Raw genomic sequence first — 18459 nt, forward strand, 5'->3', positions numbered from 1 at the left:
TGTAGTACTTTTTCATTTAGTCGTGATGATGTTCTCTATTTGCTTTGTCTTTTGTCAGGATTTTGTTTGTGTTGGCCCCTTCCAAGCAACCTCAAATAATCCTGTGAATAAAATGTAGGAAATAATCACTTGCCACTTGGGCAAAATTTCTATTTGAGCTTATAAGGGCTACTGTTTTAAAGCAGATTTTTTTTTTTAAATATACATCATAAAATTGCTTTTTCTAAGTTTGTGCAGTAGCACCATTAACTTAAAAGAATATCTTAGTACAGGAAGTCTTGTTTTGTTTTCAATAATACCTGTAGCAAATCTTGGAATTTAAACATTTTATAGAGATTTCTTCTTTGCATATCAGTTTTTGTGATATGTTCGGTTCAAATAATTTAGAGATATTCAAGTAGCCTTGGATTTCTTCTTAGTTTAAATCTACCACAAAATGAAGCTTAGAGTCAGAAGTTTCTGTCTTGTATATTGTATTCTTTTGGTTATAATTGAATTCGGTATGTGACTGAAAATACTTCTAAAGAACACATTGTTAATGAATTAATGTGGTAGAGATTATAAATGGTAACAAGAAGAGAGACAATTCCCAGTTTCAGGCGAAGACTTTCAATAATTTTTCACTGATGGAGGAGTCATTCTATGTACATTGCTGGTTCTAGTCACCTCCTTATTAACAGAATTTTCAAAGTGTGCCTGAATACCAGCTTTTTACAGTGAATTCAATTGTATAAAACAGCTGAATGTAACATAAAGCTAAACATGTTTATAAACTCTTCACTTATTTTTTCTGGTTTTCTTCTTCAGGAAATTTGACTAAAATTCTATCTTTGAATATGTTTCTATTAGTTGGTCAGTGTTCCAAAGCAATATTGTGTTGTTTTTTCTTTCTTACACTAGCAGCTATATACAATACTGTCATAAAGGTTTACAGCATTGATCCTTGATATGTGCAAAGAGGCTGTTTTACTGCTAAGCAAGCAGTTATGGTATCACATTTCTCACTTGTATTCGCCTTTGTAGGCCAGGAATGCTGAGGGAAGGTGATTCCACCTGTGCTGTAGTTTGTCTTGTGAATTTGTTCAGCTGATTTGTATTTTAAGATCATGGGCAGGTGCATGCAAAAGCAAATGGCTATATAAATCTTCAGGGTTCACTTAATCAGGGTGTTAGGACTCTCTATACACAGTGGTTTTAATATTTGCAAGGTTTTATGAAAGTGTTTGAATCATTGTGACTGTGGCAATAAAACTTAAGTGGAGTTAGCAGGCAAGCAGGTTATGAATCAGAAACTTCATCAGAATGAGCAACGCTCTAATGACTTCAAATCAACAAGCTGGTTTGTGGAAGGAAATGGAAATTGCTTGCAATTACCATGTTATGCTTCAGATTGAAGTCCCCAGGATGCTCTCTGGCTTTATGGATGAGATCCCTTTGTGCCTTTCCATCTCTGTTTTCAATGTAAAGAAGCTTCCAGAATTGTCTGATGCAAACTTGTTGCTGCTGATTTCTTGGGAAAATAAAACCTCTGCCACCTAAATGTACTAGAACACAGAAATAACTTCCTTTACCCTGGTATGTCTTGAAACCACCCTCCTTGATTTAAATTGCTAGCAAGTATTGCCCCCTCATCTTGACTACTGTAAATCTGGAAAAAGCAGAAACCGAGTTGCTGAAAAAAGTCCCTTAGCTAAAAGGTTGTTAAGAGACTATTCTTAAATATGTCATCCTGTACTTTGCCAGTTTTGCATTGCCACTTCCCAGTGAAGTACTAAGTAGTCTCTGTGACTTAAATCTTCCCTCCAGGGAGATTTTCCTATGGAATTTAGGCAAAGGCAGCTGATAGAATCAAATTCAGGACATGCAAACTAACACCCAGTTGCTGCATCTTTCATCTACCTGGTATCTGCTCTTCTACACTTTGTCTTGAAGTCCCCGAATTGATTGGGCTCTTCAGGACCTTCATGCATCTCACTGTTGTTGTAGTCTGTTTTGAACTTCAAAATTTCATTCACCTTGTATAACTCATTCCTGATGTCTGGGATCTCCTTGAAGATGTGGCAGGGCCTGGGAAGATGCAAAGCTTATTTCAGAAATCAGTCTTCACTCTTGGGACTCTGCCCTTAGCCCTTTTAGATATACTTGCAAGCTGTCTTACCTGTGGAAGGACAAACCTTCTGCAGTGAAATACACCATGAGCATGAACAAAGGCTTTATCTCTTCCTTGGGATAGCTTTCAGCTGCCCTTCCCTTCGGCATGATATCAAGAATGTGACAGATTTTATTCAAATACGAGAGCTTTTTAAAACTTAATGCATTAAAGCTTTTAACTTCCAGAGCCTACGAAGGAGATATAAAATCTCTGCTTTTTTCACTCATCCCTTCACCGTTATAGAAATGCAGTGGGTACTGTTCAATTATTCATTCCTTTGGAGTCCAAATTTGATTTTTTGGTGTATTTGTTTATGTCCTCTTACTGGTGAACATAGAGTTCTGAAGTTGTTACAGATCTCGACTCAGTTTCTGTTGATGTTTATCAGTCTTTTTGGTGTATTTACCAATCATCTTTATATTTTTTGTGTTTGAATTATACGTAAAAAGTGGAGCATGGAAGCTTTAAGAAGAATTTTAAATAATGGTATGCAAAGTGACTTCTCCATAATATGTGTGAACAGTACGGTACTAGTTCTGTGCAGAAATACTGAGTAATACAGAATTTCTGTGGAGTACAGCATGATTGAATTTGAAGCGACCATTTTAATTCTGGCATTTCATAAGTTGTGAATGCTTATGTTGTTCTGTGAGTGATGCATAATTTAAAGATTTCCATTAAGGCCACTATGACTAATGTAATATTCTGACTGCAGAATCTATGCAGCTTCTATTAACTGTTTTAAGATTTATCATTTCTGTTTTGTTTGAACAGTAGGTTCCTTTGTGGCTAATGTTTCCAGTGTGCATTTTTAATGATTTAATTAAATAAGTTTAAGCACACTGTATTTCTCTTGGGATTGAGACCCTAGTGTTTGCATCTTTTATACCTTGTTTGGAAAAGAAAAAAGTGTTTCCTCCAACAGATAGCTTAATCCAAGCTGCAGCTTTCCCTGACAGCTTTGAGTTGATATGAGTATTGATTGCCGCTGAGAAAAGAGAACCTAGTAGTGCCAAAGATTTTCATTCATTGAGCCAGATAAAGAAATACACCTGGCTAAAAATAGAAAAAAATCCTGTTACATACATTCAGCAGGGTGCTTCCTCAAATTGTTTGAAAGTGACTGTGCAACCCTTGGTCATATCCCTTAGTTTTGCTAAAAATAGACAGAGCTTAATTCTTCTGCCTACACTTTCAACAGTTCAATTTGTTACCTAGAGCAACACTCTAGATTAACAACTTAGTTGTAATGAAACTAGTAACACTTTATTTTGAAGCCTTTTGCTCTGTTCTTTTTCTTGTAATGTTTGGATGATGTGCAGAAAACGGTGGCATTATACAAATTTAGTAACCTCTGTATGGGAGGGTGTCTCATGACTGAGAATGCATTTTGGTAGCTGACAGGGAAGATCAAGCTGCTGCTTTGACAGTTAATTTTTATTGCTTTTCTTCCCTGTGCATTAAGCAGTCATGGCACCATAGCCTGCCAGTAGCTGTTTAATATTAGATATGCTCATAAAAATTTTAATTATCACCTTTGAATGAAGTTTAATCTACAGTTGTCAGAAAATATGAAACACATGGCACTAGGAAATAAATTATATCCCTCTTGACAATATTTCCTTTCAAATACGGAAAACTGAATTCTGCACATTCAGTCGAGGGCAGTAGAATATTCTTTCCCCATCAAAACAAAACAAAAAGGAGTTAGAATGCAGGCTTGGTGAGGTTGACAGTCTCTTCTGTGGCAACTAAAACCTGCAAACTAAATCAGCTGCTGGTGTATAAATAAGATACTTTGTACAACAAAATTGCAACAGTCAAAATAAAACAAGCATTTTTTAATGTACAAAAGCTCACGTAATTTGTCTTGAGTAATATGGATTATAGAGAACCTGTGCTTGTTTCTTGATGGAAAAACAGGTTTGAAGACGTAATGTATTTGCCTCTTTTCATTATCTGTGTTTTATGAAGTAGTAATTAAAACAGTTCTCTGAATTTCTCATGGCTGATGTTACAGTAATAACTCTTAAAATGCTTGTAAAGGCACAGCTTTCTTATCTCTGCTCATCACACAACTACTGTTATTGGGGTCTGCTTTTCTCAGTACATTGTCGGTGACTTTTGCAGGAGGGTAGAGCAGGTATGTGTGTTGATCTTGTCTTCATTTCTCCTTTCTATTTCTGATGGTGGAGGCCATTAAGTGTTTGAACTGCTTTTTCTGTTGTATTCTTACTCTTGGAAACCTTTTAGGCAGAAATCCTGTAACTTTATCTTTAAGACACTTGTTATCCCAGTACCCTGTGTTTGCTTCAGTTAGGATTTAGACTCTGTAGGTTTGGATATTGCCCAGCCTGCATCATTGCTGTCCTTGCTATCTGTGGCTATGGGCTCTACCTGTTTAGTTTGAGAGGAGGGGCGCTGTCTTCACCTCAGACATGAAATTAAGAGGTACATGCCTGAAAAACACCAGCTATCCCCAGTCATCTCTAGCATCCAGAGAAGGCTTATTATTGCCAAGAGTGAAGAAAGTTGTTTTACCAGTCATCAGTCTGAGCAGGTGGACTACCTGTGAGTCAGACAATGAGTGGAAAGCAAGAAAGAAGATGCTGCTGAGTTCAACGTGATGTGTACAACCAGTACTGGTTTTGTTGGTCATCTTACTAAGACCACCAGGTTGCTGTCACCAGGAGGGTGGTCTTACCTCAGCAGAAAGAACAACATTCACATCTTCATTTTGGACAACGTATCAGAGCCAGGTGGGAGTAGGAGGCATTCCTGAGCCTGTGCTATGGTTCATCCTTATTTGCTCAATTGGGTTTCCTTTGCACTGCAAAATTATCTCAGATAATTTTAGACTTCTGAAATGGCTCCAGGATAAAAGGGAAAAAATGTATTTCACTTTCAGGTGTCCTCAGAACACAGCATAGAATTAAGACAGGTGGCATTTCACTGTTTAACAAAATGCTGACTTTATCTAGTGCTGCTACAAGGTATCACTGAAGATGCTGGCTGTTCTGTTTGAAATCAGTTCATTTTTCAGCACAATGGATAACAGAATGTAAGATGTTACACCATTATCAGTCATGCTTTGATCTGATAATGAAACCACAAGCACTCAGATTTTCTGATGGATGCCAATTATAGGTTTACTGGGGACAGCTTGACTGTACTTACTGAAATCATTATGCAAGGAACCTTGGTCTGTCTCAGATTGTTTTATGCAGATGAATATTTTAGATTTCAGAGCTACTGCTGAGTCAGTTTTCTGGATAACACAACAGCCAAGCCCTGCTGGATGAATTTGGGCCTTGTCCTTGCCCACCTGATTTTAAGGCATTCAGCTTTGCGGAGGGTGTCACTAGAATGAAATGCTACTGACAGCCTTTTTTCATCCAGGAGTTTGCCAGCTAATCAGTAATTAGGCCTGGATTTTCCTTGCTTGGTTCTGTGTCCAAGGTTATATTCTTTCTGTGTGGATTCTGTAAAATAGACATATTTTGCAAGATGGACAAATACAAGATGCTGAGTGTAGTTCCAGGTGAGCTTAGAGCCCAGGGCTGTTCCTGAGCAGTTTCTTTATGCAGTAAAGCAGTGAATTCTCTTTCTACCACTGTCCCCACTCCCCAATCAGGGGAGATTTCCAAGGTCAAGAAATTAAGCTACAGTCATCTTAAAACCTGCACTGTAAAAGACAGTTGTGTCTGTGTTGAGCAGTACCGATGCCCTTTCATGCTGCCTGGGTCTGAGCTTTCTGCCTCAGCCAGGTGTGAAACCTACCTGTCAGAACAACACTGCAGAGCCCCATGGACCACCCGACGCATCCGGATGGCCTTGCTGCAGGAAGCAGAGCACTCTCCTCTTGGAAATGGAAATGGTTTCATTATGTTCAGCTGAGAAATTCTTTGGGTCCTATCCAAGCCTTAATTCTTGAACATCTCTTCTACCCACTGTACCTCAAACAAGCTGTGACTTTTTAGTGAGGATTTAATAAACGTAGCACTCAAGATGATGTTCTTTGAGGTTTCTGATACTTTTTGACATTTTTCTCTGAAAATTCTCATCTGCTCATTCCTTTAGACTGAACAGTTTTCAAGGGCAGAACCTGTATCCGTTGAGCGCGTTGTATGCTTCTCCTGAAATTTATTCTTAGGCAACCTCAGTGTCCTACTTAAACATTATGCTTGCTTACCTGTGTTTTTTGAGTAATGGAAGGAGGATAAATGGGAGATACTAAATTAACTGTGTAAAAACTGCTGTATTGTTATTATATTATTTATACTGCAAGTGTAAGTACAACATAAGGTCTCCTTATTTACCAGTGAAGCTTCCTATTTTAATGGCTCATGAAGTAATCGTTTAATAACCTCTCCTCAAAGATATACAGAGCAGTCTGGAAAGTGCTTCTGCTTGTTGACCCACCAGTTTGGTGTACCCCTCCTGTGAAGCATGAAGGCTTGTTCCATCCAACCCCAGGCAATGTTTTCCCTTCACGTCTGACCTAAGCTAGCCAGTAATAGAAGAATAACCCACTGACTTTAGCCAAATATAGTCTTAAATTTGTGTGATTCACCTAATGCTGAGTTTGTATTGAGCTAATATCATTCTTTTCAGCCACTTGATGTAGATTTCTTAGATATAACATACACGAGCAGCTTTTATTTATCCTTAGAGTAACTGCTTCTTAAGCAAGTCAATGTGTGCTCGTAGACCTGCTCCTCTCTCCGTTGTTTTGCATTAATGTGCTGCCATGGACTTTGCATTTTGCTGGAGTGAAGACAAATGTACCTCCTTTGCTCAGGAGGCACCAGGGTGTACACAGACCCTCAGGCTACAAAGCCATTAAAAGGCAGTATTTTCATATGTTTGCGTAGAAAAGGCCACAGGGTCAGTATTCAGAACTGTGGTGATTGCATTATGGGCAACTGCTCTGTCTTTAGTTATCAATATCAAAAAGTTACCAAACTGTCTAATGCTAATTCATTTTGTGCTAAAGATTTGCGAGTAGAGAATGTCTTGCTTAACACTTGAAATTTTCCTATTTTGGAAGATGAATTATGTTGCCTTTAAGGAATAGAAAAAATGGAGCTGGATAAGTATAGTGGCAAAAAAAAGATTCATGGTAGATTTTTAGAGAGGCTGTTCCATTAGAAAGAGCTGTTACATTGGCTTGACCTTTCCAGCATTGTGCATAAACTTGATTTCTATATGTAAGTAGAGTCATTATGCTTCTAACTTGTGTATCTTTGCCTACCAGTGGTTGCTGGTTTCTTTGTCAGTCTATGTTCTTGATTTCCTGGTTGGTGCATAGTGGAAAAAATGGAACCCAAAATTGAATCAAAATTGGTAGCATTCTGACATGGTTTTGTGATTCTTATTGGGTTGATTGGTTGGTTGGTTGGTTTGTTTGGGGTTTGTTTGGGGCTTTTTGTTGGGTTTTTTGTTTTGTTTGGGTTTTTTGTTTGTTCGGTGTGGGTTTTTTTGGTTGGTTGGTTTTGGTTTGGTTTTGTTTTTTTGATTGGATTAAAAATTTTGTACCCAACAGTTGTAGTTTTGTGTGCAACTACCTAACTGTTAGATGTTAATCCCCAGAGCTAGCACTCTCTGCAAAACTGTAAAAGACGCTGACAACACTTTCTGTTATGAAGTACCATGAAGATTTCCTTTTATTTCTTGTGCAATGTATTGGGTATAATGATTAGATGGAAACAGTAAAGCAACCTGTAATGGTTCTGTTCTCTCAAGTGATGCATGAAAATACACTTAATGATGTGTATTAGAAAGTCTGTTAGGAAAAAAATGCTTCCATTTGATAAAATACACGTTGACTAATGCTTCTTAAGTAGGAGTATGATTCTACAGCAATAACTACTAAGGACTAATACTGGTTGATTATCTTCTACTGTTGTCTTAGACCTGTTTTTTTTTTATTACAACTCTAATTTTTTGCTTGCAGGTGGCAGTGTGCTGTATTTGTTTCTTTGTCATCCTTCCATTGAACCTCGTTGGGACGATTCTTGGCCGAAATCTGTCAGGACAGCCTAATTTTCCATGTCGTGTCAATGCAGTGCCTCGTCCTATACCAGAGAAGAAATGGTAAAGACGAGCATAAATGTTAACTAGAAATATTCACTTCAGTACATTTAAATTGGTGTTCTGGTGTTCAGTTTTAATGAAATAACTCCTTTTAATTTAAAGTGAGTCGTGCCTAGAAGAACTGCTCAACTGACATTTTCTTAATATGATTTTTCTTTTGAATTAAAACACCATGGTTAATAGTTGTAGCAGATTTTACATTCCTAGATCACAGATTCAGATTTTGCCTGAAATGCTCTTTAGTCCCTATTTAAAGGGGGTGGTGCCAACTCAGTTCTTGTATAGGTATATTGACACTAAAACTTCTCCTCTTCAGTTAATGCCTCTTACAGGTTTAGGATTGAATGTGCCTTGGAGGCAGAACTGTTCTGATTAATGGTCTCCATACAGAAGCTGAGACATATTTGCAGGGTTATGGTGGGGAGAAGCTTGCAATGCTGTTCCCAATTCTGTGCTTTTGTTGATGGCACAGAGCCTAAAATATTGCAGGTATGTGGTTTGAATTGTGAAGAAGCCTTTATAATTTTTGAAGTGGATGTAAAGGGGTGCCTAGTCTCAAAAAGCATGCTTAGGTTTTTGGAAAATTACGAATGCAATCACTTTTTCCTATTAATTTAATTCTGAGGCGGAAGCAGCAAGCTACGGAAATTAAAATATCCTCAGAGGATTTTTTGAATAGATTTTTCTTGCTTTCCCTATTCAGAGGAATGGAAGAGACAAAGTGAGAAGGGCACTGAAACATGTAAGCCTGTAATGTCCTAGTGGGTTGTGCAGCTCAGATGTTAAAATTTAATTTGTATTGTAACCTGTATCTTGGGAATCCGATGGATTTTTCTGGATCAGCATGACAGTTAAAGATACTGCTCTTGACGATGATGAAGTAACACACCATCAACTTAGACAAATCTCCTATAAATAATACAAGAAGCTGCAAATTAAATCACTGGTTACTGGCTGGATTCAGCATCATTGCAAGTACCACAGAGAGGTCACCTTTTAGTGACAGTGTCTTCTACAGGTAGCTGGATATTCATTTTTAGCTAAATGTTCATGACTCAGTATAGCATTAAAAATGAACGCTGGTTCTTATTTATGTAACTGTTATCCTGTGAAATTTTCCTTGCACTTTTTGCTGTATTTGTAGCCATCAACAGCTACAATGTGTTTTCACTGCCTTCATTCACAGCTGGTGGATGTCATGGGGCTTGATTGCTTAGGCTCTTTCTGTCAAGAAAGCTTCTTTCTGTGGCCTTAAGGCTGGCTAGATGACTAACCTAATGCCTGCAGGTAATAGGCATGAGCCTCGTGTTTTGTTTCAGCTTTCCCCAAGAATAACTTTTTCTTTTATCCATACACATGACATTTTTGAGGGAATCTTTCTAATCTACTGGTAAGAAACAGAAATGTTCTTTTTAGCATGCCTTTAAACAATGTTCTGTGCTATATTAATTATCTGGTCTTAATATGTTTATAAATGAAATATTTTAATTGTCCCTAAACTAATTCTACTATCTTTCAGGTTCATGGAGCCAGCTGTTATTGTTTGCCTAGGTGGAATCCTCCCTTTTGGATCAATTTTTATTGAAATGTGAGTACGTCAGCTGTTTCCCCGTTTGATTAAAAATTACAATTTACGTTACATTACAATATCATCTGCATATTTTGTTTACTCTCGTCAGGTATTTCATTTTTACTTCATTCTGGGCTTACAAGATCTACTACGTTTATGGCTTTATGATGCTGGTTCTGGTTATCCTCTGCATTGTGACAGTTTGTGTGACCATCGTTTGTACGTATTTCCTGCTAAACGCAGAGGATTACAGGTGGTAAGTGTTACAGTATTTCAATACTTAACCAGATTGTGAGACTTTTGTAATAGAAGAAGTGTTTCTTCAGTCTAGATGGGTCTTTTCCAAGTGCATTGTGCATCTTCTTGGGAAGCCTTTTGGCTAGTTGTGTGATGGACATGCATGTTTACTTTCAGGCAATGGACAAGCTTTCTTTCTGCGGCATCAACTGCGATTTATGTTTACATGTACTCCTTTTACTACTACTTTTTCAAGACAAAGTAAGTGATAGTTTTATTGCTTGAATATCAGGTTACTATATTGCCAAATAAGTTTTATTGATAAAAAATGGGGGAAATACCAAGCATAAATTTCTATCTTTCTTTTTCAGGATGTATGGCTTGTTTCAAACATCATTTTACTTTGGTTATATGGCAGTATTTAGCACAGCTTTGGGAATAATGTGTGGTAAGTTCCAGATATTTTGAGTTTTCTAACATTTTTTCAGACTCATATTTCTGACCTTAGCTCATAGTTTTGGTGGTAGAATATGTATGTCTGCAAGATCTGCTCAAAAAATATTTAAGAAGAATCCAGAAAGTTTTCTGCTTATACTTGGTTCCTACCTTATATAGGAGATTCCTATGGATTGTGTCTTCTGATACGAAGATAATTTATGTACTGTGCAGAGAATTTCACCCTCAGTGCAAGTTTGAGAGACTCAGTATTTGGCAAGAAATCCTGCAAAATAAATTCCAAATAAAGTTGAGACCATGCTAGCATTTTGCTTTGGAATTTTTACTGTTGCCCAAGACAAGGAGCTAGGTGCACTCATTGAGCCATCAGTGATAGCACACTGATGACAGTACCATCTGTATCTTGTGGCATGTATATATGAGGGTGAGCAGAACAGAGGACTGCAAATTTGAAGATAACCTTTGAGAAATAAGTATTGCAATATTCACAGGTGAGGAGAGTGCAGGGTGCTCCTGGGTGCGGCTGGATTTCGTTGCTTTTTAAGATGCTATTTTGACAGATGCTTAGAGAAAAACATAGTACATGTCAGGGGGGTCATCTGAGAAAGCCAAACACTTTTTCGTGTGTTAACTTCATTATTTCCTTAATGACCTTCAGAAAGTGCTTCTTGATTCTTTTGCACTTTTCTATAATGCTGGGGTTTTTGTAAGTGATCTTAATTTAATACTTCTTTGTAGTGAATGAATAGTCCTATAACAAGTGGAAAGGTTTCTTAGAGTTATATTTGAGGCATGAGATGTCTTACAGAAACTTACTTCTGTAAAGTATACATTTCCTGGTATCTCAAGAGGGTGGGTAATACCACAATGCTTTATAAAAAGGGGAGGGAATTCATCGCTTAACAGCTGAATACCTGTTCCCCTTTTCTCTCATACAATTTAGTCTTGCTTCATCAGGTTCTTGGCACATTACAAGACTTCCCTGCTGTTTTGGTAGTCTTGCAGCCGTTTTTTTTCTTTACTAGGCTTATACTTTTCAGCTCTAATGTTTTCTTTCTAAAGTGCTCAGGCCAGTATTGATTAAAATGTCTGTGATGCAAAAGCCAAGCTTGTCCACCAGCTTCTGTAATCAAAATGTATTTTAAAACGTGAAAAAGAAAGATTGTCAAATGCTTACTTCTCATGGTGGGACACTATTTGATGGAACATTAGAGTAAAATCAAATTTTTCAATAACATAAAATATTTCAGCACACTAAACTTTATTTCCACAGCTCTATTGAGATTTCTTTCTGTCTTTCTAAGTATGTTGGAAGAGAAGCTGTGAGATTCCTTTTTACCGATAAGTCCCATTTTCAGCATGTGGAGTGGCAAAAAAATCCCCTGTCAAAAAGCATTTGTGTAGGGAGCTTGCAGCTATTGAGGTCTAACAAATACATTTGTGTTAAAGACTTGTGCAGTGTGTGTGCTACTGACTGTAGGTCTGTGAAAAGTGTGTGGAACTGTTCTTTGGAGGCTCACACCAGTGGGTGTATTGGGTATCACAGCTGGATGTGCGATGAACTAGTTAGGGCCCAGAGCAGCCACAGGGGAACTCTCTGTAGGCATGGATCATCCAGCTCTGAGTTTAATGCCCTTGACAATGCCTAGTGAACTCAATACCACATGTAGTGGGATGCTTTGATCCACAAGGTTTGCTGCTCTCCGAGAGCATCTCAGGTCTGGGACTGGACATTAGGGAGCCCATGAGAATTTCCAAACCGTTTGAGCTTCCCTCTTAGTGGCAGAAAAGGTTAAGACTCATTTCCCAACTTAGTGGAAGGCTTAGGAGCTACATAACTTAGGCCTCTTGCAATACCACACTTCAGCATTCAGATAAGTACTCTAAGTATACTTAAAGAGCTTTTAAAAGAATTTGGTCCTTACAAAGTCACAACTGTAGTAATTGATTATTGGTTTGAAGCAATAGATGGGAATTAATCTCTTTTTGCTTTGTGGTTGCTCTTCCTCAGTATTTGGATTTTTCTCTTTATTTAAAAGCTTATTGTTCTGCTGAAATATGCTTGCAGTCTATTTCTGCTAAACCTACGTAGGCCATAACCAGGTTATAAATATAATCTGGTAAGGTGTTTAATAAATAAATAAATAAATAATTTCCTTTTACTATGTTTTTTTTCATTCAAATGAGCCGGCTGCCCTGCATTTGAATCAGGAGGACATTCTTTAGTCCTCATCGCCCGGGGTTTCTGCCTCCCTGCTCCATGTTTTATTCAATGCCTGTGAAGTAGCCTTGAGGCTTAATCCCTGCCTTGGGTATTGGCCATTAGTGGCCTTCATGGATAAGGCTCCTCTCTGATTCAGAATAGGTTATGATTTGTTTATGGGGATGAGAGCTTGTGGTCTCTTTTGACTGCTGCTCTCTACTCCTCCCCCTCACTTCCATCTCATGCATTCTCTAGATCCCAAGTGAAACACAGTTAATGCTTTGTTCTCTCAAATCTCTGTGATACCTGGCATCACATCACTAGAGAAACTTTCAAAGAACGAGTTCTGGAATGTACCTCAGTTTAGCAACTGAAATGGGCATTGGATCTGCTGGCAGTGTTTGCTTTAACAGGAAGAACCTGGAGAGTCTTAAAGCAGGAGTTCAGTGCCATTATTTTGTTCGTTTACGTCATAAGACAGAAGATGAATTTCTTGACAAGCTGCAGAAGAGTCTGCATGTGCTTCTGTATGATGTCAAGCTCACATCACCTCTTCACAGCCTGTGCTTGGGTCTGTCCAAATGTTGCACTGGTCTCTCCTTGAACAGCCAGGCGTTCCTTCTGCTGCATTCTCAGCTTGCTTGCAAGCAGCAACCTGATCTTGTGTGTGCTGTACTTGTTTTAATAGGACTCTACTTTCCCCAAGTTAATAATGCAAATCCCTGGTTTGCTGGCCAGTGCAATAGTTGCCGTGATATTTAACAACTTGGAATGCTGTGCTGTACAGAAGCTGGATCCAAAGGCTCTTTACCACTCCAAAAACATTGGAATGATTTATCATATTTGCCTTGTGCAGATTTCTTGATTAGGTATGAATATTGGGCTTTTGAGGGTCTAAAAATCAAAACTTTGTGACAGTTTAATGGCCGACTTCATAAATCATCCCACCAGTCTCCAGGATTTAAAGAACTCTTCAGGATCTGAATAATTCCGTAGTCAGCAATGCCAGCTGCAGGTCTGTACAGCCTTAATATGTAAAGGCAAAAATATCACTTGATATTTTTACTGGAAAGTTTGGCATAAAACTTTTAGCATTGGTTAGACTTTTATATTTAACATGTCTTCTGCAGTTCTGGTGCATCCTAGTTCACTGCAGTACTTTGTTCTGAGCTTTTCCCTATTGATTCAAGGAAGGAAGAATATCTTTTCTCTTAAGAGTCTATTCTTTACTAAGCGTCCACGCATTTAATGTTAGGAATTCTCTGTAGTGATTTTCAGACCCTGACTTCTCTGTCCATCCTGTATTTTATGACTATGTTGGCAGTCAGACGGCAGTTGTCTAATTCTTGCTTGATTTTCAACTTCAAACATGACGATTAACCAAATTGACTTACTCTCATTTTGCTTGGAAGAGATGAAGACATTCCCTGCTGATATTGTAAGACCACAGTATTTACTGAGCCCAGCAAACCTGAGGTTCTGGGTTTCACCAGATTGCTGAATCTCTTTCTGAGAAGAGGCCTTAGTCCAGTGCATTTCTTTAATTTTTCTACATGTCCCTAATACTGCAGTATTTTGGATTCTGCATAAAATGTTGCCCCTATCAAAAACTCAGTGACCTGTTCTTTCATTACTGCTGTGACAATGCGTACTTTGCTCGTGACTCCTACTAATTTGAAAACCACAGGTTGCAATTTCTTTAACTACTAACTGCTACTTGTTAATGTCTTTGTACAGACCTCCTTGAAGTGTAAGACTCCTGGGATGGGGATCTATTATTATTTGTGCCTTGTGGGAGGGAAGAAACCATCTGCCAATAAAACACTCATCCAGAAGGCATGTAACTTATAATAAAAACCCACCCTCCCATCCACCTTCCCTGCAGAGTGGGTGATTGTATGTTTTTTACCCTCTGCTCAGAAAAAATGGACTTGGTTATTGGCAGCAGTAGGGGGGCTGCTATATTTATCAAGGCCAAGTGAGCATGGCCTCTTGGTAAGATGGCTTAATGGATTTAGATTGCTAGACAGGGGAAGTTGCTGCCAGCCATTCAGGGGGAGCATGGATAATTAGAGTTTGAGAACCAGTATTGCAGGTAAAGAAGTATCTGTGTGCAGAGTATGTGCTTTATGTGACTTTCTCTGTTTAAGTGTGTGTGGTTTCTATCACTGGCTTGTTTTGATGATCAGCTCTCTAACATATTCAATGTTTTTGGCTTATTTTGCAGGAGCTATTGGTTACATGGGAACAAGTGCCTTTGTTCGTAAAATCTACACTAATGTGAAAATTGACTAAGGAAATAAGAAAATTGAACTATGGATCAGCTCCTGTTTTCCTGGGGATGAACTTGCACAGCAAAAAGCGCGAGAAGAGATTTGGGTTTTAACACTGGGCACCATATGGGTCTCCATTTTGTGGATGGCTTAAAGTAACATCTATTTCATTGATCCTAGGTTCTTACTGACTGCTTTCTCCAACTGTTCACAGCAAATGCTTGGATTATATACAGTAGGCATTACTACAGTACGTGGCTAATCTTTCCCCCCCAAAAAAACCAACATCTAAAAACAAAAAAACCTAGCTCATTAAAGATGAATAGACTAGCTCTCTTCAGTGAAGAGGACAAACAGTTTGTTTAAAGCATTTGTTCCATTCAATAAAAAGAGGGAAACTTGGCTGCTAAAACTACTTGATTAGTAGTCTTCCTGGTACTCAACATTTCTAAATTATGTAAAAATGCTGTTCCAGAAAGATTACTCTTCTGATTTTTACTGCCATTGCCAGGATAAGGAGGTAGGTTTTGTATTTTGAACTCCAGGTGCTTTTTGGTTTATTTGCAATATCAACTACCCTACACTCATTTGTTTAAAAAATAATTTAAAAATATATAAACCCCCCATATGCATGTAATATATCAGCTATTGTTCTAGTTGGACCAACTTCCCTTTATTTATCTTTAAAGTAATATCCAGCTACATCTTAAATCCATCCAAAGAAAATACAGTCTGAAGACGGGGTGTGTTCTCTGCAATGCAATTTACTGTACAGTTAGAAAGCAAAATGTTAAATGAAGAGGATTGTTTGTTTTTTAATAAACACACTGAGGTCTAGATTAAAACAAAACCAACATTTTAACTGAATGTCTAAAGTGATTTTCCTTTTTTCCAAGTTAGTCTTGCATATTTTTTTGGGGGGTTGGGTTGAATGAAGATTTTCCTTTAGACATCATACAAGGGGTAATAAGTGTATATAACATTAAATAGTGTAACTTAGGTGTAGATCCCAAATGTATTTGGATGTACAGATTTACTACAGAGTACTTTTTCTGATGATTCGGTGTAAAAATGTGTGAATTCGGGTGGCTTTTTACATCTTGCCTGCCATTGCATGAAAAGTTGGGGTTTCTTCACAATGTGTGTATGTCATGCTTTTCTGTTCTATTTCTCAAGCTCTTACAGGAATTAAATTTGTAATTTAGAACATTTTAATTTTTGTTAATCCTATCTGAACACTTGTGTAACATCAAAAGCACAGTTGCTTTAGAGTGTTCAGAAAACTAAAATAAACTTTTCAGACAAAAATGTTTTGATTGTGAAAATAGATGAGTTTGCAATTGAGAATGTTTGAAAAGGCAACACTGCTGAGCGCCAGTTTCTGTATACAATATTAGTGTGGTTTTCATCTATCAAAGCCCCCTGCTTTGAATTCAGAATTTGCTTACAACTGTATTGTACAGTACAACTCCAAAATGAATGACCAACCCAAAAAGATTCTTCTTGGCTGTGGATAAGTGTTTTGTGATCCAGCCAGTGTACTGGGAAAAGTGGGGGTAAGCGTGGACTGAAATAAATGAGCAAATAAAGGTTAAGTCTTTCTAAGATGACTGTTAATTATGCACTGTATTTAGCTAGAAGTATCCTGAATGTTTTTGTGACAGATTTGAGAGCCACTGGGCTTGATTTTTTTCATGGTTTTTTTTTAGACATCTGCCATGTAGGGATGTTTTCATCAGTGTGGCTGTCTGAAATAGAGCGCCTGCCAATGGAGAAGGAAACTTCCTGAATTTAAAAAATGAGCCAAGCATTTGTATTGATTAGCACTGTACTGTCTCTATATAAAAAGTACTGATAATGCAGTAGCCACAATGAGAAACATCTGTATTCTGTCAGGGTTGTGTTGGAGCTTGGGTGAACTGTACAGGTGGGTAATAGTGGGAAGCAGTGCATCCTGCTGCATATGGCTTCTGAAAAGTATTTGAGCTTTCAGCTCTGATGTCCCTGGCCAATTTTAATCAATCTGTCAGAAAATAATTAAGTTTTGTTTCAAGTGAATCATTGGTTTCTGTAGGTGAACACTCTGCTGCTCAACAGAATTATTTTTTTAAAGTTTTGAAGTACAGGCTGATTTTAATATGAGCTTATAAACTGGGTCAGTAGTTTGTCTTTGTTCCAAAACATGGAGACTTAAAGCAAAGAATGGATTTTGTACTAGTACTTGCTAGTGCATACAGCTGTGGGAAGCCCTCTTTTCATCCCTGTTCTTCTAAATCTGAAGTGAGAAGCCATTAGCTCCACACAATAAATACATTAAGTACTCTGCCAAGATAAAAGTTTTTTTAAAGGGAATGTTTTGATAATGGGTCTGCTTCTCTATTTAGAGCACTGCTATGTGATTAGTCTATCAGAAACTTCACTAAACGGTTTGTGAATTTCATTTAATCACTTTTTAATGCCACAGGATGGTGGGCTGCCTACTTGCTTTTTCTATCCTCTGGCATTACTGGCTTTTGCATATCCAGATAGGATTGTATATCTTCTAAAGTGACATTGAAAAGATACTTACTGCACTGGCATTGCTTTTGTTCTGCAAGCAAGTTCCTCCAGAGAAGTACTATGTTTAAATAATTGACATTTTTATACAGCCACCCTAGCACGTAAGTTGGGAGTTTGCTTTGTTTTCCCCCTTTCGGTTTCTGAAGGGAGTGCAAAATGTGACCAGTTTTCAACAGCTTGTCTTTATGGTTGCTGTTTGGGGCAAGGCTGTTTGCCCCCCTTCCCCCTCCTTGCCCTCCTCCCCAAAAATGTGGGTACAGCTTGAACCATCTTGCTTAATAGAAATTGGAAGCTCTCTGCTTAGATGATGTAGTCCTTCCTCTTTTATGGAAGAAATAAAGATCTTACAGACAACACTCCTCTTACCATGGTTGTTTCTTAAGAGTTTCTGGTTCTTGAATTCATGCTTTTTGATAACTCTTCAGCTGGCTGCTCAGTGCTTCTCTTCCCACTTCTGGTACAGGGACCAGGGATTTGGGTAAATAGTTTCATAAGCAATAGCCAGTCTTGACCAAATGTTTTAGGTAAATACAATTGTAAATATTTTCAGTTGAGGCAGAGTGCGCATAGAAAGTGCCTCTTGTAATTAATACATAAAAAGTGGTGAATGTTGGATTGGAAGAAATGGAGACTGCAAATAATCATTACATTATGCTCTTTTTGTTGTCTGAATGTTTTGAAGCCACAGTGTCTATTAATTCCTCTCCAGAATTACATTCCAAAGTGTGTAAAGGGCACACAAATTGTTTTTTGTAGGATAGTCCTAGGTGTATTTCTTTAACAAGTTTCAGGTTATAAAACAAACCCAGAACACTAACACTTTTTACACTTTTGGTACTAAAACAGTAAAATTGATAGCACGTTCTTATCACTATCTTTAATGCACAGCTAAGACAAATGAGAAGGTTACATT

General features: G+C 37.9%; 1 protein-coding gene across 2 annotated transcripts in view; it reads left to right on the forward strand.

The window, feature by feature from the left end:
• The window catches only part of TM9SF3 (transmembrane 9 superfamily member 3), a 47103-nt gene extending 29201 nt beyond the window's left edge, over window positions 1-17902 (forward strand). For both annotated transcript variants that reach the window (XM_032115867.1, XM_032115866.1), the window contains exons 10-15: window positions 8109-8248; window positions 9768-9836; window positions 9928-10074; window positions 10233-10316; window positions 10427-10503; window positions 14942-17902. In XM_032115867.1, coding sequence (XP_031971758.1) covers window positions 8109-8248; window positions 9768-9836; window positions 9928-10074; window positions 10233-10316; window positions 10427-10503; window positions 14942-15009 — 585 coding nt within the window. In that variant the 3' untranslated portion in view covers window positions 15010-17902. The remainder of the gene's footprint in view (window positions 1-8108; window positions 8249-9767; window positions 9837-9927; window positions 10075-10232; window positions 10317-10426; window positions 10504-14941) is intronic.
• Window positions 17903-18459: the final 557 nt, after the last annotated feature.

This window comes from Corvus moneduloides, chromosome 8 (genome assembly GCF_009650955.1).
Source record: "Corvus moneduloides isolate bCorMon1 chromosome 8, bCorMon1.pri, whole genome shotgun sequence".
Lineage (NCBI taxonomy): Eukaryota > Metazoa > Chordata > Aves > Passeriformes > Corvidae > Corvus > Corvus moneduloides.